This window comes from Cavia porcellus, unplaced genomic scaffold, assembly GCF_034190915.1.
Source record: "Cavia porcellus strain 051 isolate PalLab524CR breed Dunkin Hartley unplaced genomic scaffold, mCavPor4.1 scaffold_1, whole genome shotgun sequence".
In the NCBI taxonomy this organism is placed as follows: Eukaryota; Metazoa; Chordata; class Mammalia; order Rodentia; family Caviidae; genus Cavia; species Cavia porcellus.
In genome coordinates this window covers 131,488,269-131,512,055 of record NW_026947484.1, presented here as the reverse complement: position 1 = coordinate 131,512,055, position 23,787 = coordinate 131,488,269, and the positions used below count along the sequence as shown (strand labels likewise).

Sequence of the window (23,787 nt, the reverse complement as noted above, 5' to 3'; positions counted from 1 at the left end):
ATCCGCCTGGGGGAAAAGTTCCCACCAACACTTCTTTCTCTCAAAGCCGATCCCCGCCCGCAGCCTTACCCTGACCCCAACAAGTACGCTCCTAGAAAATAACTCCGACTCTGGGGCTCTGAGTGACACCGATCGGCGGCAGCAAGTTCACGACAATTTCGCGATTGCCGTAAAGAGACAGAGAGTAGGAAGGAGCGGCGGCGCGCCCCGAGTCGGATGGATCTCTCGGGAGCGCGCCCAGGCCCCGCCCTGACTGCAAGCAGCTGGCAAGCTCCAGAACTTGGTGCTGCGCTGGCAAGGTCAGCGGGTTAAGGTAGGCGGAGAGGTAGGTTGCGGGAAGAGACTTGCCTCCTACCCCTCACCCCCGACTGCAACTTCTCTGCCAACTTTCCCTGTGGAAAGATGTGTTGGAGGGTGGGAAATTGTGAATGTGGGAAGTGTGCGCGTCGTACCCGGGTGACCCAGTAACCCGGGTGGCCGACGCGCGAAATGCGCCAGGCTCTCACTGCCTTCGGAGATTACTCTGCGGGTCACCAGAGAGGGGTTGCGGGTGGCGGGACTGGCCGGAGCCCCATGGGGAGCGGGTAAGTGCTGACAGGCCGAAATGCCTCATGTCGCTGCCCGATCTGTGTCCTTTCCTAGGTCCCTCCAGGGTCGCCACTTCCCGCCTCCCCTAAGTGATATCTCGCAGCTTCCCTTCGCATGAGACAAAGCGAAGCCGAGGCTTTACATTACTGCCACAAACTAGCGGAAAAATGCAGCAGTCTAAAGACTTCCTGAGATTTTGCTTGCGGATATTCCAAGATCTTTGCCCCCAGTCCCATCAAAAAAGTGTCTAACTTTAGGTCATCACTTCTGGACTCGACTGCCTCTTGGGAGCAGGGTGGATGGAGTCGAACTAATAGTTGTGCCTCCATTCACGGTTCTGGTTGCAAACTACATTGGTCGCGAACCGACTCAAATTCGTTTAGGTTCAATGTGCACATTATGGGAAATCTCATTCCGACCAGTTTGATTTGCGACCAGAATCGTGGAGAGAATTTAATTTGTAAACGAGGCAGGGACCTCTTTTAGGACCTATTCACACAGAAATCAGTTTGTTGCAGAGTGGTCCCCATACCGAAAGGAAATTACTGTTCCTTTGTATTCTCACAGTCGTGATTTAGTATAATAATGCAGCGAAAAAACAGAAAACGCTGTACAGAAATTGTTTTCTAAAGTTTTAATTTATAAATCTACCGAAATGCAACTCTAGATTTGTGTTATTATCCGATTCTCATTTTCTTCCGTGTAATTTATTTTAAAAAACCCCAAAACAAAAACAGTACACAGTCTTCTAAATTGTTTAGAATTTAACTGTTAGAAAATGTATTTGTCAGAAGGCCAGATTAGAAGTTAGGAAAATAAATGTTGTGTATTATGTTTTGCTTTGAGCCTGATGGTTCTTTGGACCCCTGAAAGCAGCTCATGACTTTTGTCTGTTTACTTGGAACATTCGGAATTTATTTTATTTCTTAGAAGTCACCATTTGGAGGAGACTGCACAAGTTAATCTTATTACCAGTGGCTTTTTAATCTTTTGAAAAAATTAACTGGATTTCTGATTCATGGATCTTCAAAGAAAGCACAGAAGATGAGAGGTGCAAGAACATTTTGTTAAACAGTGTTGTTAATACTATGTAAATAAAGTATATTCCTAAATATTTTCAAATATTTTAAAAGTTTTTTTTTTTTTTTCCTTTGGCATGGTTTGGCTTTGTGGTGTAGGCAGGCCTTGAACTCACTATGTAGCCCAGGCTGATCTTAAACTCAACTATGTAGCCCAGGCTGGTGTCCAGCTGGTGGCAATCTTCCCGTCTCAGCCTCCTAGGATTACAGGTGTGCGCCATCACACCTGGCAATTTAAAAATTTAAAAAAAAATTTAACTGTTAACCTTTAAAATTGTAATTTTGCTTGATTTTACCCTACCAGGTCTTCAGCTTTCCAAGGTGAAGTTCCATGTGCAAGTAGTTAACTTTCTTATCTAGCCTGCATTTAAATTTCCCAGTTGTGGTTTGCAAACTGGCAAATCATTTCAGCTGTTTAAACAACAGTGTGGGCAGGCTAAGGAGTTATGAATACAAGATGGTGTATACCTAGAAAGCATACATAGATTGTATCTCATATAATTGATTTGCTATGATAGTATAAAATTACTAAATTGATTGTCCATATATATTCATATATATATGAACCCATTCCTTGTTAATTTTTTTAAAGTTTGAGAAAGGATCTACTAAATCCTTAAGCTGCTGAGGTTAGGTACACTAGTGATCCTTTTGCCTCTGCCTCCTAGAGTGTTGGGATTCATTATATTTTATGCTTCTAGTATCAGTTCTTTAAGGAAAAATAACCTGATATTAATTCTGTAGCTTCATGTTCAGTCCATAAATACTATTAATGTGTTTATATTGTACTATTTAAAATCATGGAGATTTAAATAATTTACTATTTTCTTTGTCTATAGATTTTAGAATTTATAAATGGTGGTTTGCATAATACATACCTGTGTTTCAGTGGGTGACATTTTCATAGAATAAAATGTAAGTATTGCCATTTGAAATTATATAACTCTTGGCATCAGAGAACCAGCTGTTTCCAAAATCAGTGAGGATTTCAAAAATCTACACACTCAGTGAAAGGTGGGCCAAGAAGATACTGTAATTCCCTACTGAAAAAAGAAGGTCAAAAAGGATTTTACATTTTCACCATAGGTTTGGGTAAATAAAGATACCACCTGAGGGCTGGGGATTTAGCTCAGTGGCATAAGTGCCAGCATGGCAAGCACAAGGTTGTGAGTTCGATCCTCAGTACAAAAAAAAAAAAAAAAAAAAAAAAAGATACCACTTGAGAGCTTGAAACTATGGAGTCTGCCATCACTCAGCTTCAAGGTTAATTTACATCATAGCCTAAACTGGAAGCCACAAAATAAAGACATTTGATCCTGGTTATTGATGTGCCCAGATGGCTTGATAAAAGTAAGTATAAACCTTCTGGGAATAATTCACTCTTAATTTAAGCCTTTTAGAATTCTCTGGGTTCTGATCATCCAAATATAAGCGCACAGTTAAAAACCAATAAACTCATGGCAAGGGTTGGCTGACCAACAAATAATGAATGGAACTGGATTCCTAAGGACTTTAGTTAGGAATAATTGGAAACTGAAGTGATTCAGCATTTGTACAAATTGAGAACTATTGTCCCAGAAACCCATGCTAGAGAAGACACCTATAGTATCTTAGGAAGGAATTGGCATTATTAATTTACTAGATGAGGGAAAAGAAATGTTGGTTGGGTCTTAAGGACTCAAGAAACAAGTCTAAAAAAGAGGATATTGTAATAACTTAGGCAAGCAATTACTGAAATAAAGTCTATAGTGACATTGGGGATAATGAAAGAAACTTACTTAGCAAGATGTAAATATACTTATTTAGCAATAAGTCAGATGACCAGAGTAAATGGGAAGTACAAATAAAAAAATAACTGAGATTTCATTATTTGGAAAGTCAGTCTGAGGTAAGGAAAATGAGCACGGTGGAGAGTTGTGGTGAATAGTAGTAACTAGGATCTTTATGAAGTTCTTGAGAAATACTAAATTCTAGTCATCATGCTATGGGAAAATACTCCTCACACTGTTGTATACACACAAGAACAACTTTTTGTAATTTAAAAGCATTTCTATGATTTTAAAAATTAAAGAGGCACAAAGGTATAGTATTTTCTAGTGCACATTATTGACTATTATATAACTTTCACAGTGTGGAATTTAAGGGAGAAAATGATGTATGACATATATGTATTTAGGGCCTCTTTTTTTCCCCCCATGTAGGAACTGGAAATGTAATAATGAATAAAACAGTTGTTTTTTACTATAAAAACTAGTGAGAAAGATAAAATCAAATAGGTGATCAATAAGTATGGTGAGTGTTCTGGTTGGAGGAATATAGGGTGCTGCTGGAAAAATCAGGGATGTTCAGCTGGAGTGAGAAAGAGTAGGGATTTGAAAAAAATATATAGAAAATTAATTGGGTAGGTAATTTGAATGGATTGGTAGCATTGTAACCTGGTCATCCAGACAGGCAACGATGTACATGAAGGTCTGCAGATGTGCAGGAGAATATGGCACATTTAAAAGTGTGTAAGAAGTTTGCTGTAGCAGTGCAGCATATTCTGCAAACTCAAGAATCAAGTTGTTTCAGTTTAAATTTTGTCTCTTCCATGGTCCAACCCTATGGCCTTGGGTAGTTCTCTTATCCTTCGTAATACTACTGGAAAGAGTAAATGAGATCATATATTTAAGGTGATTAGAAACATTGCTAATGCTTTGTTTGCTTTTGTAATGATGAACATGATGAGGTTAGGACAAGGAATCAGGCATAAGAGTAACTGAAGGTGAGTATAGAAAGGTAAATAGAGATTGGATGATGCAAGGACCTGTCAGACCATGTTAATGAAAGACAGTTTGTAATGTCTTACAAGAACCATTGAAGAATTCTTTGTAGGAGAGTAAAGTGATCAGATTGGTACTTTAGAATTAAAAGAGTCACTATAGTTTTAAGGTGGAGTCTAGATTAGTTTTGATCAAGACTGGAAGAGCAATGAGTATGGGAAAAATCAAAAACACTTTGAAAATACTGTTTTTTCTTATATTATTTAGAAATTAATACATGAAGAAGCATAGAGATTTCTCCCAACTACAGGCAATCAGTTTTGCAGCAGATATGTGCTGATTCAATTTAGTTCTGACAGTTCTGCGTATAGATAGCATCAGATAGCACAGGTTGCGAGCTCAACCCTAAAAGATCGCCCCTTACTTCACATACTGTTCACTAGCCCCGAGTTACTTCTAATGGTCAGCTGTCCAAGGGGATTCAATGATCCCCTTCATTAATTCTCTAGAGTGTCTAGAAGATGAATTAAGTTTTTAGTGGCCACAGAACTCTTGTGGTTATTAATTTATTATAACGGATATTACAAAGGATATAGGTAAAGATGTGTATAAGGTGGGGGAGGAGCAAGCTTCTGTCACCCTCTGTCTTTATGGCGTATGCCCTAAACCATCTGGGCACACCACTCTCAGGATCTTTCTTTGATTCAGCTATCTAAAAGTTCTCTAAAACTTTTTATGGACATTTTATTACATAGGCATGACTGATTAAAATATTGGCCCTTGGTTATTAACTTTAGTGCGCATTAGCCTCTTTCCCTTCCTGGGGGGATTCAGTGGGTGGGAGTGGAAGTCCTAATCCATGAATCATGCTTGGATCTTTCCTGTGAATGCTTCCTAGAGACTGCCAATCCCTAGTCATCTCATTATCATAGAAAAGAGGATTCTAAGAGTTTTAGCAGCTTTTTGCCTAGAACAGAAGACCAAGTACAGTTCATCTTCCATATCCCTAAGTTTGCATTTGCTGATTCAGGCAACTAACAGCAAGTTGGTTATTGTTGTTCTCTTATTAACCTGATTTGAAACTTTGTTTTATTTCTATTGTTCTTCTATTTAAAATGAAATTTAAAAATATTTTAAAAAGTGTCATCTGGGCTGCAGCAGCCCCAGGGGGAGAACCATCAGCGTCTCCTGAGATCTGCACCAAATTGGAACTTAGGACACTGGGAAACCAAGCAAGCAGCTCACCTCCCTGGTAAGCGGCTGTGCTGTGGCACGCTGCAGCCACCCCAGGTGGAGAACTACCAGTGTCTTCTGAGATCCACACCATGTTGGAACTTAGGACGCTGGGAAACCAAGCAAGCAGCTCCCCTCCCTGGTAAGCGGCTGTGCTGTGGCAGGCTGCAGCCACTCCAGGGGGAGAACCACCAGTGTCTCCTGAGATCCGCACCATGTTGGAACTTAGGATGCTGGGAAACCAAGCAATCAGCCTGCCTCCCTGTTAAGCAATAGTAAGCCTACCAGTGCACGGGCTTAGAGTCAAACATCCCACTTCCCCTTCCCCCCTTTAGCAAATGGGAGCCAGAGATCTGAGCATCTCTTGGGAGGTTGAGCATATGCAATAGAGCAAATAAGGGGGATTTCCTTTACTGTCTTTTTGAAGGAAAATATTTTTACTACCATTTTGCTTTATTCTGATTAATGGTATTGTTCTATTCAATATTCTGTTTTGATAAGTTCTATAATATTGTGTGCTTCATTTTATTTTGCTATACATGATTGAAAGAAAAATTATTGTGATGATAACGAGATATACTGTGATATCTATTGCTGTTATCCCAGTAACCTGCTATGAAGTTCTGTACCAGTTGTTCACTACACTGTCTCAATTGGCTTTGCTCTGTCTTGTTCTGTTGTATTTTACTACCTTCAAAATAAAAAAAAATGTCATCTGTACTGAACATGTATAGATTTCTTACCTTGTCATATTCCCTAATAGCTATTTACATTTCACTTATATTGTGGTAGTTATAAATAATCTAAAGATGAGTTGAAGTACGGGAATATTTGCGTAGGTTTCATACAAATACTGTTGTATTTATATGAAGTTTCAAGAATAACACTTTATAATAGGTACTTAAGTAACTGCATAGTTTGGAAGCAGCTGTCCTGAGAATATGACAGTACATATATATATATATATATTTAACAGCCTCACGAGGTCAATCTAGGAAGTTATGATAATAATATAGCCCATGATAATGATGGTTTAGAGTATGGACAATGAAAATAGAAGAGGGAGATTGGGAAGAAATTTAGGTGAATCAGTTCTTGGTTATATGTAGCATGATGGGACAGCAAGTCAGCTTTTGGCTGTAGCCAGTAGGTATATCTTGGTTCCATTTACTAAAAAAAGCAAAAGAGAATGGTTGCTGGGATGTTATGAGGGAGACTTTCAGAAGGGGAATAATTTAAGATGATAAATACCAGGTTGTGGGTATGGATGGTAAAGTAGAATGGAAAAAACTTACGAATTACTTTTTCTAATTTTTTTTTCAGAAGATCTGCTTGAAATGTGGTTTCAGCAAGGTCTCAGTTTCCTTCCTATAGCCCTTGTTATTTGGACAGCTGCTGCTTTCACGTTTTCATACATTACTGCAGTGACACTCCACCATGTTGACCCTGCTTTGCCTTATATCAGGTGAGTGATACATATTCTTTGTATAGGAAAAGCATATGTCTTATTCATAGTTTACATAGTTTAAAGCCAATGTTTTGTGTGACCATTTTGTAATTAAAATTTTTACATTGAAGTTATAAGAATAAAGGAATGTAAAATGAAACTTGTGCTTAACTCTATGTGGTACAGAAAATGTGGAGACAGCAGGACAAGATACAGTTAGTGGCTTGATTAATGAATTGTCACCTTTTAGTGCCTTGTCTTCCAAATAAGTGTTCAGAGTTATCTTAGAACGTGTAATTGAAATTATTCTCTCCTTAGAATTAAAAATGCTACAAACAATAGTAGTAATGGAAAACATAGTAATGAGTAACATTAAGTTTATAATGTAGAAGATAATGTTCTAAGCATTCTTCATGTCTTAGAAATGGAATCTTTGCAGCATTTATATGAGGAGAAATGGGAACTGTTATCCTAATTTGAGAGAGGAAGGTGTCACCTTGCCATTAGTTGAGATAATCATGGTTTGACTCATGATTTTGAAGGTTTTTGTATATGATCAGTTGGCCCAGTTACTGCTGGCCTGTGGTGAAGCAGTGAATCATAGTGGGTACATATAGGAGAGCAGAGCTGCTTTACTTTATGGTTTAGGAGCAAAAGAGGTTGAGAAGGGGGCAGAGGGTTACATTATCCCTTTCAAGGGAATTCCGGTTGTCTTAGTTACTTCCCTTTTCGCCAAGGCAGAATATCCAACATGCAAAGTTACAAGAGAAAAGATTTATTGTAGCTTACAGTTTGTAGAGGTTTCATTTCATAGTTGGCTGGCACCAAAGCAGGGTGGCATGGCACAGGGGCATCACAGAGAAGAAACAGTTCCTGGCAGGCAAAAGGCAGCAAAGCAGTGATGTAGTGAAGAAGCAGCAGTAGCAACAGCAAGCCTCTTTTTATCCCTTATATTATATCTAGGCTACAACCCTCAGGTTGGGTACCACTCACATCCAGGGTAGGGTACCTTGCATCACACCATAAATTACACCCATCATCTCAGAATCACACATTCTTGATCAAGCCACTTAGAAAAGCTCCACCTATCACCATATGATGCTTTGAGGGGACCTCTAGATACAAGCCATAACATCAAAGATGATTTACAGACCTCCCACCGGGCCCCATCTCCTAAAGAATATTGACTCTGAATAGCACTTCTCCAGGAAGCAGCCTCACACACATGAATCTTTATAGGACATTCAACATTTAAACTATAGCAGAATGTTGGGACCAAGGTACAAACCCATATAGTTTACTGTATGGACCTTGCTCTTACTTTTCACGACATGCTGCCTAGATTTTTTTGACTCATTATCAACAGTTACCAGTAATGCTTTTGAAATCTTAAAACTGCTGATGATATGAATATGAATATTCTGTTTATAACCCTTTTTTAATTGCAAAATTAATGAAAAATTATTACAACAAATTTTAAACAGTACTACAGTGCTGGTAATAAAAGTAAAAGTTCCTTCTTGAACCCTCCAGTTTCTGCCTCCAGAATTGACTGATGGTTTGATAGATTTCCTTTCATAGTTTGGTTTGTTTTGTCATCTGTATTTTTATAAAACTCTTTCTTCCTTTTTTCTCATTTTCTGTTTTATTATTTTGTTCTCAATTTTATTGTATTTTTTTTTTTTGTCTTTTTCCTTTTAATCAGTACTGGGGATCGAACTCACGACTGCCTGCTTGCAAGGCAGACACTTATGCCGCTGAACTAAATCCCCAACCCCTATTTTATTGTGTTTGTATAAAGCGATAACATGTTGATTTTAAGCAATTACATGCTTAGGGTTTTCCCTTTTTCTGGCTATTACAAACAGCACTGTAATACAGATGTGGTAAACACACCTTTATACATTTGTGCTGATATTTAAGATTTTTTGGTAGATTCCTAGAGGTGGAAATGCTGGGATAGGTAATAGAATATTAATATTTTTAGTTTGACACTGCCAAGTATTCTTCTAAACCATTGTTATCAATTTGTGCATTCACAAGGAGGATAGGAAAAAATCATAAATGAATGGTTTTAGAGCTAATAAGGTTTAAACTTTTATGTAGAAGTTATATGAATTAAACAGGAATTGGAGGTGGTAGAAGTTACCAAAATACTGTTCTTAAATGATTAATCAAATCACAGTGTTTTAATCTGTTTCTACTAGGAATGCAGTTAGGTCTTAAAAAATGATGATTGAGCTTCTGTATGATAGCTTTGAAATATTTCTCTACAGAGATGCTAAATGAATTTTTGTTAAGTAATATTATTTTATGTTTGTTGTAATTGTTTCATTTATTTATTTGATTATCTTGTGAAAAATAACTGTTCCAACACAGAAAATAGCAAGGTTTTAAAGAGTGATAAAAGATACAGAAGATGGGGTTTAGCTTTCAAAAATGTCAAGGAATAATCTAGGCGTTATTATCTACATTCATTGTTATTTATCGTATATACAATGGGATAGTATCACAAAGGATGTAAGAAAATTAAGTGTACTTTGGGAATTTTTACAGAATTCCCCAAATTTTATTACTTTTAAGGTTGTGATTTTTAAGAGTGATTTGGTAAATAAGCATCAGTGTCCTAGAGAAACATGTAACTTAAGGAACTAGACCACCTCTTTATTTCTTGAGCGTTTGAGATAGCCTAGCTAGCTTCCACTTCACAATGTAGCTTAGGTTGTTCTCTAAGTTGTGATCCTCCTGCCTTTCTGCCTCAGTCTCCTAAATGCTAGGATTACAGGCACATATCACCACACCTGAACAGACTATTTTTTAGTAACTCTGAGAGAAGGTACAATATATGATTCATGAAGATCATGCAGTATTTTGGTTTCCCCTTCTAAAAACTTGTCTTATTTCACTTTAAAGAGCTTTGAATAATTTAAAGAGACCACTGACTTCTTTTTGCGAGTTTCAGTTTCCTGATAGTACTGTTTGTAATTAACTGATAGTACCCTAGACACCTCTTTTTTCCCTCTTGCCTTCTGCATTTTTATTTTTCTGCTAGTGAGCTTAGTTACTGAGGGATTTTTCCCCAACATTTAAAAATATTTAAACTCTAGTACAATACTTACTTTTACTTCTTAGGCTTGTTTCCTTTGTATTCAAAGTAATTAAACTAGTAATTAAACTTTTTCTTAGCTAATAGATCCTGTTCAAAAGGTTTAGCTATTATAGCCATAAAAGACAGAACCAAATATAAATTTCACTTTAAAAGCAGATTTTGTTGCTAGTGTGCTTTACATATTTTTTCTTAGCCATTTCAGGTGGTGGATATCTAAGTAAGGTGAAGTAGACTTGCGACAGCAGAAAAAAATAGAATATGTATGTATGTGTATTTCTTATATTTCTTACTTAAGCCTTACAGATATTTAATTTTTGGGATAATAATAATATACATACATGTATTTTGAAGTTATATAATCAAGACTTTTTTTGTGCTAGCATGTAACCTAAATAGTTTGATGAACACTGGATTGAAGTTCTGTGCTAATAAGTTGATGTGCATACTGTTTTCATTTTTAGGCCAGTTGATACCATTCTGTTTTCAAGCCATGTGTGTAATTGCAATATATGATTGAGTCAATCATCTTGGAAACGCATGCTGTTACTTATTTATGGGGCGATCCAAAACAACATCATTTGGAGTACAACCTCTGTTTTAAAATTACTATAATACAGATACATTGTAGGCAATTTTAAAGAAAGTGTGTGGGGATAAGGACTACTTTATTGCCATTCCTGAAGATGGTAAACAAGTAATAAAATCTCTTGCTTGTGAAAGATATTTTATTGTTTTGTAATTACTTTTTTTAACCAATACATTATTTTTTGTTTCTTTATTTTCACTTTAATTTCACTATAAATTTCTAAAGAGAAGAAGTTGGATGGAACAATGCTTAGAATTCATATTTGATAATTTCTTTTTCTTAAACCCCTAATCTAAGTGTTCACCTAATGTTATTTTTTACTAGACATGACTTTTTATTTCTTTTTATTCCTAGTGCATTATCTCAGTTGAGATCTGGATTATCTGATTCCTATAATACTTGAAGGCCAAAGACTTTGTCTTTTAATCATTGTAGTAATTGAAATAAGAGACAGGAATAAATATTTAATGGATACCTTCACTCTGCTGGATACTTTCCATACTTTACACATTACATCTCATCCTTAGTTTCATACAATGAGGCTGAGAGCAAATAAGTAGTTCCATTTTGCAGACAAAGGCATAATCTTAGGGAGATAGGAGAATGTGCCTAGGGTCCCAGAGTTAGTAAATGGTGGATTTTCTGAGTCTGTATTTCCGTGTCTTGAGGGACTACCATATAAACAGACACATTGCAGTGCAGTGCAGGTAAGTGATTCTGATAGAAGCCTGGACAGGATACAGTGATTCACTATCTCCTGGAAGAGTAGTATTTGTCTTGAATGTAATCTTCATGAAGGCAGAGGCTTTGTCACTTTACTTTCCTCTGTATTCCTGTTTCAGGAATTCTGGCACATGGAAATAGTGCTTGATAAATATTTTCTTAATTGATCAATAAATAATCAGGTATTAATTTAGAGGTGGAGTTAACAGGTTCAGAAAGGCAGATTGAAGGGAATCATGATATTTATGAAATATTCTAGAGAGACAGATAAATACATACGATTTGTTGCTGGGAAGTCAATAATACAGTCTTAATATATCAGGGATAGATTTTTAAAAAATAAATTTTTATGTTGATTTTTATTATGTAGGTAGGAAAAAATCTTAAAAGATATCAGAAAATGAAATAGGCAAATATTTATAAACTCAAATTAGCCAATTGTCTTTACAAAAATGATGTAATAGAACTTAGTAGCTTTTTATAAGATAAAGGATTCAAAATGACTTCTATTACTGCTTACTCCTTAGAAGAATCTAATATAAAAAGTCCAAGTACTTTGTCTTTTTCTTTCAGTGACACTGGAACAGTGGCTCCAGAAAAGTGCTTATTTGGGGCAATGTTAAATATTGCTGCATTTTTATGTAAGTATTAAAAGTAGTGATAACAAACAAATAGGTAAATTTTTTCTTCGTTAAACAGAATTGTGTTAATTATTATCTAGTATTTAAAGTTGTGCAAATATAGTCACTAAGTTATGTATTATAGTTATGTTCTTTTTTTTTTTTTTTTTTTTTTTTTTTTATATCGGTACCGGGGATCGAACTCACGACTGCACGCTTGCAAGGCAGGCACTTATGCCGCTGAGCTAAATCTCCAGCCCCGGTTATGTTCTTTTTAAAAGAAAAAAATTATGGAACTGATAAACCTTTAAGAAAGAGCTGTAGGGCTGAGTACTCATTCAAATAGAAGTTGTAAGCACAATATTAAGCACCAAATATTCCTTGAGGCATTAAGTTGATGTCGTAAGCTGTTAGTGGTGAGGCAAAAACTGGATGCAACTGACCCCAATTAAATTGCATTAGTTTAGAAGTTTAAGAATAGAGATGATGTTGATCACCTTGTATTATGTTTTTACATTATCTATTATATCCACCCTTTTGATTTGACCGACTCTGTTCTGTTATGTCACATTTGGTTTTACTCTCTTCCAAAAAAGTAATGAGAACCGTGGGAGCAATAAAACCCAAAATGTGTAATAGTCATTGTACAAAAGAGAGGAAAAGAAAGTGCTCTAAATGATATAACTGCATGTATATTTAAGTGTATAATGTAGAAAATGATATCACTGAGTTTTATTGGATCATTGAACAGAATTGTTTGCAGTATCATTGTTGGAATGTCCACTTTACAAGCTTTAATTTTGTGACTTGAACAATTATTTCTAAGGTGACAATATGTAATCCATTAACTAGTGATTTCCTACTGTTTATTTTTTTCTGTAAATCTGTATGGCTTGTACCCTTTCTCTGCTTTTTTTTTTCTCCTTAAATAAAATAAAAAAAAAAGAATAGAGATGAAAGTATGTTTTGATTTTTGCATCTTAATCTAATGTTAAAGGAACCTATCGGGTTTTATATTACTGTTCATTGTATTTTTGAACCAAATTTTTATTGACTTTTTTAACCAAATGTGATCATTTTAAGTATTTACTTTCATCCGTATATTTATTATATCAGAAATAGAAGTCAGGAAAATGATTGAATGTATAGAATTTTGATTTTAATAAGGTCTTCAGAAATATATCTACAAAAGCCTGTTATGTTTTCTATACTCTTGACTTCTGTGGCAGTAGTTCTACAGTACAAAGTTCAATTTGATCCATTGTTTACAAATAAATAAAGTGGCCTTTTCTATTTCGTCTTTATAATTTGACTGCTACATTTGATTGAGCCAAATAGTAATAATTTGAAATAAAATTATATGAAAGTGAGGCAAGTAAGTTTTTGGAGCTTTTTTTTTTTTTGCCTATGCTCATTTCATCCAGATTCTGGAATTAACCTTGATGCTAATGTAAAAAAGATTTTTATATAACTCTGTGATTTTCAGAAGCCATGAAACTTACCTCTAAAATATTATACTAAATGTTTTTATATGTGAGATTAATGGAAGGCAAATAATTTGCTCAGGCTCACAGAAATTCCAGTAAGTTAAAGACACAACCTTAATAATTTTTTAAAATTGAATTTTGTGTGTTTTGTGTGTTCTCCTAGATTAACTTTGAAAGGGAAAAAATATATTTCTACAGAAGTGACCTTTGTGAACTCGACTTTGGAAATTTTATTACTTGGTTATTTATTATATTGTTGTTTGTCTATTCTCAGGCCTTGCTACCATTTATGTTCGTTATAAGCAAGTTCATGCCCTGAATCCTGAAGAGAACCTTATCATCAAATTAAACAAGGCTGGCCTTGTACTTGGAATACTGAGTTGTTTAGGAGCTTCTCTTGTGGCAAATTTCCAGGTTTGTGTTTTAGCCCAGCATAGACATTTTCCTGAAATACATAAATGTACGTATTGTTGTGGGCCAGGGATTTAGCTCAGTGGTGTAAGTGCTCACCTGGCAAGTGCAAGATCGCGAGTTCAATCCCCTGTAATCACCCCATAAATAAATAAATAACCTGAAACATTCAGTTAAATGCTGCTATTGTTTCTTTTCCTTAACAAAGCAAAATCTACTGCCTTCATATTATTTAATTCTCTTAGAATTAGCTACTTTTAGCTACAGTTAGAAAATTAGCTACAGTTAGAAAAACTCATATTCAGTAATCTGAACAAATGAAAATTGTTCTTTTTTAAAGTTAAAAGAACAGTTACTATCCTCTCTTACTATTTAGTTGGAGATTTTTTCAAGACCAAACAGAGAACTATTATAAATTTAACTGACACATTTAGACATTTAAGCATTGGTTTTTTTCGTTTTTACTATACCTAACAACTTTCAGTCATTTATCTTTTCATATGCTTGTTTGGATGGTTCTGTTGTTTGCCGCTATTCCTAGGTGTCCAGCCTTGTACTTCAGGATGTAAAGGAGTAGTGGTAACATTTCTAGCTTTTTCTCATAGAATTCTTAATGTTAAAGTAGCAGTCAACAGATACAGTCATATAATTGAGGTCACCTTCTGAGAAATGTATTATTAGACAGTGTTGTTGTGGAAACATAATAGATTGTGCTTTTGTAAGCTGGGCTATCACATCATCAGGAAATGTAATGTTTATTATATGTATGTTTATGCCTCATAATAACTAGTCATTCATCATGGAGAATCGGTACATATGCATTATCATATCTTGATCATTTTTACTGTCCCTTTCTCTTCTCCATATAATCTTATGCTGCTGAGCTAAATCCCCAACCCCAGGTTTTTTGTTTCTCCATATAATCTTAATTGAGCTATCATTGTATACTTGATCTGTTGTTGGCAGAAAAGTTACTGTGTGGTGCATTATTCTATTGCATACTTTTCACATTCCTGTTGGCATCCTTTCAGAAGAGTCTATATTAGTGACTGCATCCTGTTTGTGTGCTTTTTGATTAAGCTCTCTGTAAAAAACTTTAAACATTTGATAACTTGCTTAGTATCTCATAATTATTTAAATATACAGACATTTATTATACAAATACAGATGTGTGAGCATATTTTGTGTCTCTTATTTCATTCATACTCAGCTTTTGATTGGTCTGTCTTGTTTTTCAGTTTTTTAATTATGGTTAACACTAGAGGTTGAGTATTCCTTTACCAAAATTCTTGGAACTAGAAGTGTTTCAGATTTTGGAGTGTTTGGGAGCTTGAAACATTTCACATTTTGGAGCCTTCTAGATTTATGAGCATTTTGGAGTTTCAGGTTTTGTTTTAGAGATGCTCAGCATGTAGTAGCCTTTTTAGAGTCTGAAAAATAAGGTAATTCTAGCTACTGTGAAAAAGCTCAAATTTCAGTGGCTTGTCACGTAGAAGTTTATTTTTTAGATATTTGTAGTCAGTGCAGGTTTTTTGATTGACAGGTAGCTTTTTTTCCTCCCACAATAATTTAAAGTAAAACCTTTGTTCCTCTCTCATCTCTGTTATGCCATATGACACTACTGGGTGCTGCATCCAGTTGGTTGAAAAAGTAAGAGATGCAGAACTCATACATGCTTCTTAAAAACTTCACCGTTTTTCTTTTAATTATCCAGTAACACTTTTTTGGGTGTGGGATACAGGGATCGAATTCACAACTGCATGCTCACCAGGCATTTGCTTATGACACTGAGCTAAATCCCTGGCTCCCCAATAACACTTATTAAAGAAGATAATACAGACGTTGTTTAGGACCATCTTGAAAAATAAAGAGACCACTTTAATAGTATTTTACAATAGGGGAGAGTAATTGGGCTCAATTTACAATAGAGAGTAAAATGGGAATTTATAATCAAGAAGCAGGTGATAATCAATAGACAGAAAATTACTAAGAGGAAATATCAACTATAAGGAAAGATTCTGGATCGCTCCACCTAAAAGCATTCTTGGTGAAGGCAGGTCACAGTGATTAGATATCACCTAGGGAGTTGGTGGTGGAGGTTGAGGAATCCAGTCAGATATTCAGGTATTTTTAAGATGGAGGATTCCTTCCAGCTTACTTGATTTAGGCAGAATTAATTCTGCTAACATTGGACAATGCAGAAAGGTAAATAGAGAACCCTAGAAGTTAGCCTTAATAAAGAAGAAAATCTGGAGAAACCTATGTAAAGTTTGGTTGAGGAGAGATTTTTTTGACTAATTTTATTCCACTGAATTTCATATGCTAGGAAAGGATTGAGAGATTTTATCTGGAAAAATGTAGTTTTATTGGACATTAGTTTTCAGGAACAACTCTGCTATAAATGGGGAACAAAAGCTAGCCAGCTGTGTATGGTAGTCCTGTGCTTCCTAAACAGATTTTGTAGCTCAGTGTTAAAAAAATATCTTGTGAAATTTTAAAGGTATGAATAGTCATTGTTTGCTCTAGTTGTGATCAATTTAACATATTTCTCATCATCTGTATGCTAAGAATGAAAATCCAGTATTTACACAACCCAGTAAAATCCAATAGCAGTTCCAGTAGCGCACATATGAGTTGCCTTTTGCCTTTATTTCATTGCCTTTGTAAGACATTTCATAAACTTTCTTTGTCATTTCCAGCTTTTATTTTAATTTACCCTTTACTACAAATGTCTTCTTGTATTTATAATTTTGGATCAGAGTTTTTATTCTCTTAATTTCATCTCTTCATGTAACTGAATCTCTTGAACATCTTTTTCTTCTCTCATTGATGATTTTCTTGTTAAGCTGTTTTCAGCAGACGCTACCCTTACATAGATATCAAGTAACTCCCCTTTATTTCTAATGTAAACTTGTTAATTTAAAATAAGTGCACTGTATCCTCCTTGTCCTGCTCTTCTTTCTTCTATTTCTCCTCTCTCCCTATTCTTTTCAGAGACAAACTCTAGTTGATTTATTCAGGAAACCTTATTTACAAACTAGGTCTGTAAATGATTTACAATAATGTTGTCTTGGCTTGAAATAGAGTCTAGTACTGTTTTAAATAGAGTAAGGACTTTCTGGTTTTCTCTCTTAAATATTTCTTGAATGCATCTGCTTCTCTCCATTTCTGCTTTCCTCCCCACCATCTCCTTTTCGACCAGTGCAGATTGCATCATTGTTCATCTGGACAGCTGCCGTTGCCTCCTCAGTGGCTCCTCTGTAGTCGTTCTTACTTTCCTTTAATCAGTTCTTCATGTTGCAGCCACAGTGCTCTTTTGGAAATATACAAATATCTCTCTGTTTCTCTAAAATTCATGAAAAAGAATCAAGAGAGGAACAATAATTTGATGTTGTCAAATTATTTAATGAACATAAATATCTTACATAAACTGGCTCTTACCTGTCTCTTTGGCTTCATTCTACATTATTCCCATTCTTAATGTCTCCATTCTATGTAATTCTGACCTTTTTTGTTGTTGTTCCTTTGTCACAACCCCCTAAACAAAATGAATTCAGGCAATTTAAGACCTCAGTGTTGATCATACTGCCTCAGGGAAGTCTTCCGTTCCTATTTATAGTGTATTTTGAGTTTTTGTTGTGTTCACTAAGCCTGTGATACATATAGCTCTTATTACCAGTCTAATTTTGTATCAGTAGTTTAAAATTTTATTTATCAGCCAAGCATGTTGGTGCATGGCCAGTATCCCAAGACTTGGAAGACTAAGGTAGGAGGATTGATACAAGTTCTAGGCCAGCCTGTGCTAGGGAGTTCCAGGCCACACTGAAGTCCATTGTGACACCTTGTTTCAAAAAGCCAGAAATAAAATAATCTGTTTTTTAGTTTATTAATTTCTTCATTGACTGTTAAGTGCTGTGGTTCACTGTTGTATCTCTAGTACTCAAAAGAGTACTTAGAATAAATGTGGTCTTGTTCATTATGTAAGAATTTATTGAGAGGGCCAGGGTTTAGTTCAGAGGCACATGCACCTATCTGACAAGCGCAAGGTTGTGAGTTTGATCCCCAGTACAAAACAACAACAACAATAACAAAGGGGAAAAAAAAGAAAACAAAAGATTATTGAGAGATGCTAAAGGGTCTAAGTAAGTTGGGAAAAATCTTTCTTATCTGTTTGTCTATATTTAAAGAGATGACTAAAAATTGCTATATTACTTGAAACATATAAATTTAAAATACAAGTTTCTGAGTTTTGCATTCTGTATATAGTATTCAACAAAATGAATATATGGTAAATGACCTCAGTGCACACTCAGAGGGATTTTCTGCTTTCAGGAAATTTATTTTCCAGGGGATAGGAAATAAGTAATCAAAAAAATGTATTAGTTTCCTAGGGCTGCCATAATAAAATACCACCAAGTGGGTAGTTTAAAGCAAGAGAAATTTAGTCTGTCAAAGTTCATAAGCCTGGAACTCCAAAGTCAAGGTGTTGGCAGGAATAGTTTTCTCTTGTGTTCTCAGGGGGAGCATCTTTTCCTAGTCTCTTGTGGTCGAGAGTAATTTTTAGTGTGTAATTTTTAGTATTCTTTGGTTCAGGGCAGCATGACTCTTTATTTCTTGTGATCAAATGACATTCTTCCTTCCCAGAAAATTTATTCTCAAGGAGACTTTGGAAAGGCTAAGAATAAGTAAGCAGATTGGTTCTTAAGTTTCATTAACTGCTTTTAGATAAAGATTATAGACTGCTCATAGGTAATGTATAAGTTCCATATCTAAGATTTGCTTTTGACCATTTCTGTATTTTCTCTTTTTTGTTGTTGTTGTTGTGTCAAAGCATAAATTTTTGTGTTTTTTTGGTACAGAATATGTTTTTATGTATGTGTATATGTATGTATGTATTTATTTTTTGGTACCAGGAATAGAACTTGGGACATTGCACTTGCCAAGCAGGCATTGTGCTACTGAGCTATACCCCCCATCACAGATATATTTTTAAGTAGAATAAACTTTTGAACATCTATCAAAGATTTTAACTTATTAATCAGAGAAACAAGATATAACAAATCAGTTCAAAAGAATAGTACGAATACCATACATTGATAGAAAATGTTGAAATGCATTTAGGAATAGATGCAACATTAGCAAAACTGGCCATAATTCATAATCTGATAATCAAGTTGTATTTCATAATACACAATTTGCATTCATCTGGGTAAGAAGTTTTAGTAACAATTTTTTAAAAATTATTTTTCTTAACTGTGAAAATTTAATTTTTTATTTATGCTTTTTTTAACATAAATTTTCTTTTAACTTTTTCTCTATATAATTCCTGTTATATTTGCTCTGTAACATAGCTTAGTCAAAGCCAAATAAAAGCTTCTTTTTGTAGGGCCAGTAAATTGTCAGTCTGTAGTATTTCTTTAAAGGGGCATTGAGTAATCTCAAGATCTTTCCCTGTCTCTAAAATGGCAAAACTAGAGTAAGAAAAAAAAAAAACCATTAAAACCAGTTTCTTGTATCCCCATTTCAATAATAAAAAATAATAAATGCTCTCTGTTCTTTATGGTTTTTCTTTTTGCTTTTTAACTCATGAAATTTTGTTAAGCTACAATATATTGACATTGATCAGGCTATATGTATATTTAACTTTATCAAAATATAACATGTCAAACCCTATAAAAGTAGTTCTTTCCAAAAAAGAAACCAGAAATCTATTGTTGTATTAGGCACTTCCTATAATTAAGGCGATTGAATTAAGAAAATTGAACATTGTTTATAATGTAGTACAGATTGTGTAGAAAGTGTAATGTAGAAAGAAGGAAACTAAACTCAACTCTAATCCATCCTTGTTTTTTTTTTTTTTTTTTTTTTTTTTGGTCTTTTTTGAGACAGGGTCAGGCCTGTGCAGTTCAGGCTGGCCTCGAGCTCACTTTGTAGCTCAGGCTGCTGTCGAACTCACAAGATCCTCCTGCCTCAGCCTCCTGAGTGCTGGGATGACAGGCATGTGCCACCAAGCCCAGCTTAATTCATTTTTGTTGTTATCTTAGTTTTAAGTAATCTCTGTACCTTTTCATCAGCAGGAAATACAAATTTCGTATATCAGAATTTCAAATTTCCTTTTCATTAGCAGGAAATTCTAAATTTCATGTATCAGAAATTTAGAAAAAGCAATTCAACCAAAAACTTTCATGTAGTATTTTTAACCATAGGGTATATATAATTGTCACTTTTAAGCATGGAGTATATATAATATTAAAAGTAAAATTAAGTAGATATCTGTAAGAGGAGTAAGACAAAGGAAAATCTGTGTCATATAATCAAAACCAAATAAAACTAGAATAAAGGATAAGTATTTTCATTTCTCAGACCTTTAAATTATATTTAAGTGTAAATTGGATTTCTTTTAACACTATATGCTATATTGTGGAATTTCCTGATTTCTAAAGTTTATTCGTTGTTTGTAAATCTTCACTAGAATTAAACTGTATGAGGGTTATATTTTTGTCTCTGTTCACTGTGTATCTGAGGACTTTTACAACTTTCTGGTATCTGATAAGTACACAAAAAAACATTAAATGAGTAAAAAAATAAATGATTAATTACCATTATATTTTCCACAGTGACATATAAAATTGTTTGGTTTTACTGTAATCTTCAGGTTTATGTTGTTATGAGAGACAATTAATACAGGAAGTCCTTTGCATGTGGAATTTGCAGTTTCTCCACTTGGTGAATGAATGCAGTGTTTAAATCTGGCTTGTACTTTTAGATACTGTGTTGCCAGTGTATTCTGAATTTCTTTTACTGACTTACTTTTTTTTTTTCCCTACCTCTCAGAAAACAGCTCTTTTTGTTGTACATGTCAGTGGTGGTGTGCTCACTTTTGGTATGGGCACACTTTATATGCTTGTTCAGACCATCCTTTCATACCTCATGCAGCCCAAAATTCACGGCAAACAAATTTTCTGGATCCGACTACTGTTGCTTATTTGGTGTGGAGTAAGTGTATTTAGCAGTATCCTTCACTGTAAAGTATGGGTACAGTTGGAAGGGAACTGAGTAGCAAAATTTAAGGGAGTACTTATTGGCACAATGTGAGTACCTTTTAGATAAAAGAGATTCTTAGGTTAGTAAACCCTAAACCAAAAGATTTGAAACATTAAATTCAGATTGAAATTCAATAACTGAGCCAGAAACTAAGATACTGTTTAGGTTGGTCATACTCATGCCAAAGAAATGAAGGCTAAGTTAGTGTTTCCCTACATAATTATAAGTTCATGGCAGAACTAAATTTCCAAGAAAAAAGAGAGGGATTGACTCTGAGAATCATTTTGTGGGAATCTTCTGGGCATGTTTTTGGTTTTACTACTCAATGTGACATTAAATATTTAACAAAATGAATTTGGACTTTGGCAACAAATGTGTGAGTTATCCTTTTGGGCTTTGAAAATGAAGGGTTTTTTGGATCTAACGATCTCTGAGATTCTTCCTTGACTTATTTTCTTTTTTATAGTGTTGATTTGCTCATCAATGTTGTATAGTGGTGACTTTGGCACTGATATAGTACAAAAACTTCACTGGAACCCTGAAGATAAAGTAAGAATTTAGAGACTGTAAAGACTGTTATCATATTAAATATGACTCTCTTGATATATTTTCATTTTATCAGTATCAAAGAAACTTCCTTGATAGAATAACGAATTATGTGTTAAGATTTTCTTTCTAGTTACGACTGAGTTTATATAGAACCATTCACATTAAGACATGAAGAGAACTATGAGGGCAAAAGAGTTTTCTCAAGAATTAACTCCCCTAAATGTGGACGTAGTATATCACTTGAGATTTATAATATAATTATTAGAATATTTGTTTTCTGATTGAAAAGATATCTTCTGCATTTTATTATCTGAAAATTTCTGGACTTTGCATTTCATTTCCAGTAGAGAGGCTTTCTGCATCAAGGCAACATCTTTGATCTCGGTCTTAAGAGTAAAAGAAGGTTTTCACAAATGACTGAGTGACATTTTACTTTAAACTATTTTTAAAAGAATCATTTCTGATTAAAATACCTTTATGAGAATAAGTAAAATTACTAGATTCTTCTAGTTGTATCCTAGATATTATTTAATACTGTAAAAGGAATCGTTTTAGTTAGTATTGTTTAACTTTTCTTTGTGACCTTTAATAAATCATGTTGCTTTGGGAATGTACACTAGAAATTGTTCTGATTCTCTTAGTTACGTAAATGAAAATTTTACTTGTTCTAAGTGATTTTAAGTACCATTTAGGAAGAATTTCTAATGTCTAGTCTTTAATCACAAGATATATTCAATAAATTGAATTAATTTTCAGAGGGCAGACTGGTTTATAATAATTTAAGCTTTTTTCCTTGAGAATACTATAATTATTTAAATGAAATTTCACAATTCTTTCTTGTCCTATCTCAAGGGTTATGTGCTTCATATGGTCACTACTGCAGCAGAATGGTCTATGTCATTTTCCTTCTTTGGTTTTTTCTTGACTTATATTCGTGATTTTCAGGTAAGAAAAATAAATTTTATTTAAGAAAACTTTTTTCAGAGGGAGTAAAAGAAAAATTCCTTGGTAAGTTCCAGGCTTTTTAAAAATTAACAGCTTAACATCTGGCACCATAAACAACATAAAGGCATCTCCTCTAGTTGAAATTATTTGGTAAGGTAGTGTATTATTAGCGTGTTTCAGCCTTATTTGAAGATACTTTTAAAATAGAATTTTCATGTTCATTGTACAGTTACAGAAGCCATACTTGACATTTAGTTTTATTGATTTTGTTTAGTAGAAACTAAACAAAAAATAGTGCACTTTCTAAATATAGAAGCTGGTTTTTCCAGATTACTTGGTAGTAAGTAAGGATGATGTCTTACTACTCCTTCGACTGATTCGTATCTCTAATCAAAGAAGATAGTCTATAGAATGTATTGAAGAGATAATTGCTAAGGAGCAAACTTCTCTGTATAATTTTCTCTTCTGTTCCAGAAAATTACTTTACGCGTGGAAGCCAATTTACATGGATTAACCCTCTATGACACAGCTCCTTGCCCTGTTATCAATGAACGAACACAACTACTTTCCAGAGAATTTTAATGAAAGGATAAAAGGTTTCTTTGATGTTTATGATTCTCAGGGCTGGGGGAAAGGTTCACAAAAGCTGCTTATTGCACTTTGAAATTTCAACTAGTTAATCAAGCCGTCTGTGACATTGATGAATACTAATAATCAGGAGATATAAAACTGTTCAATAGTTATTTTTGTGATATCACTTAAAAATATTTATGCCTCTTTTTATTCTAGAAAATAAAACCAAATGTCTACAACATTGTTATATTTTCACTGTAAGAGAAACAACTTCGGCCTTTCACAATTTGTAAGTCATTGTAAAAGCATGTTTTCATAGAAATACTTTCATGAGAAACATTTTCTTTTACCTCAAATAAGCAGTGTTAGTCATCATTTAGAACTGAGTTTTGAAGTTGGAGTGTTGCCGTCCTAATACATTTCTTACGGTCTTGGAAAAAATTTTATTTTATTTTATTTATTTTTTGGAATCTGCATATGACAGAACAATTCAAGTGAATTCTTTTATAACATAAGCTTTGCATAAGTGAATCTACCATAAGGCCAAGAACAATGGTAACTGAAATATCATACATGCTTGCAGTAGTTTCCTGAAGCCTGTTCTCTCATGTAAGATTTTAATTACCAGTCA

The 23,787-nt window shown here is 34.4% G+C and overlaps 2 protein-coding genes across 9 annotated transcripts in view; one reads left to right on the top strand and one right to left on the bottom strand.

The window, feature by feature from the left end:
- Cept1 (choline/ethanolamine phosphotransferase 1) overlaps nucleotides 1–190 on the bottom strand; it is a 37,690-nt gene extending 37,500 nt beyond the window's left edge. Inside the window, exon 1 of one of the 4 annotated variants that reach the window (XM_013142816.3) lies at nucleotides 70–190. The gene's annotated coding sequence lies outside the window, so the exon portion shown is untranslated. The remainder of the gene's footprint in view (nucleotides 1–69) is intronic. The other 3 variants (XM_003479225.5, XM_013142815.3, XM_023561232.2) reach the window with 3 other exon arrangements.
- Nucleotides 189–23,395, top strand: Dram2 (DNA damage regulated autophagy modulator 2). 5 transcript variants are annotated; one of them, XM_003478999.5, is made up of 8 exons: nucleotides 189–313; nucleotides 6,986–7,127; nucleotides 12,101–12,168; nucleotides 13,909–14,048; nucleotides 20,880–21,057; nucleotides 21,556–21,638; nucleotides 22,491–22,583; nucleotides 23,058–23,395. In XM_003478999.5, exons 2-8 carry the CDS (start codon nucleotides 7,000–7,002, stop codon nucleotides 23,163–23,165), a joined length of 798 nt encoding a protein of 265 aa, XP_003479047.2. In that variant the 5' UTR covers nucleotides 189–313; nucleotides 6,986–6,999; the 3' UTR covers nucleotides 23,166–23,395. The 5 variants fall into 5 exon arrangements, with proteins under 5 accessions (XP_003479047.2, XP_023417001.1, XP_012998272.1 ...); XM_023561233.2 differs by having other exon boundaries at nucleotides 189–325; XM_013142818.3 differs by having other exon boundaries at nucleotides 214–325; nucleotides 6,989–7,127.
- The last annotated feature ends 392 nt before the right edge of the window (nucleotides 23,396–23,787 follow it).

Excerpts from the sequence above, each read along its gene's own strand:
- Dram2 (XM_003478999.5), top strand. The coding sequence starts at position 7,000 with ATGTGGTTTCAGCAAGGTCTCAGTTTCCTTCCTATAGCCCTTGTTATT. Across the intron at positions 7,128-12,100 it reads CCTGCTTTGCCTTATATCAG|TGACACTGGAACAGTGGCTC; the intron begins GTGAGTGATACA and ends TTTTTCTTTCAG. Across the intron at positions 22,584-23,057 it reads CTTATATTCGTGATTTTCAG|AAAATTACTTTACGCGTGGA; the intron begins GTAAGAAAAATA and ends CTTCTGTTCCAG.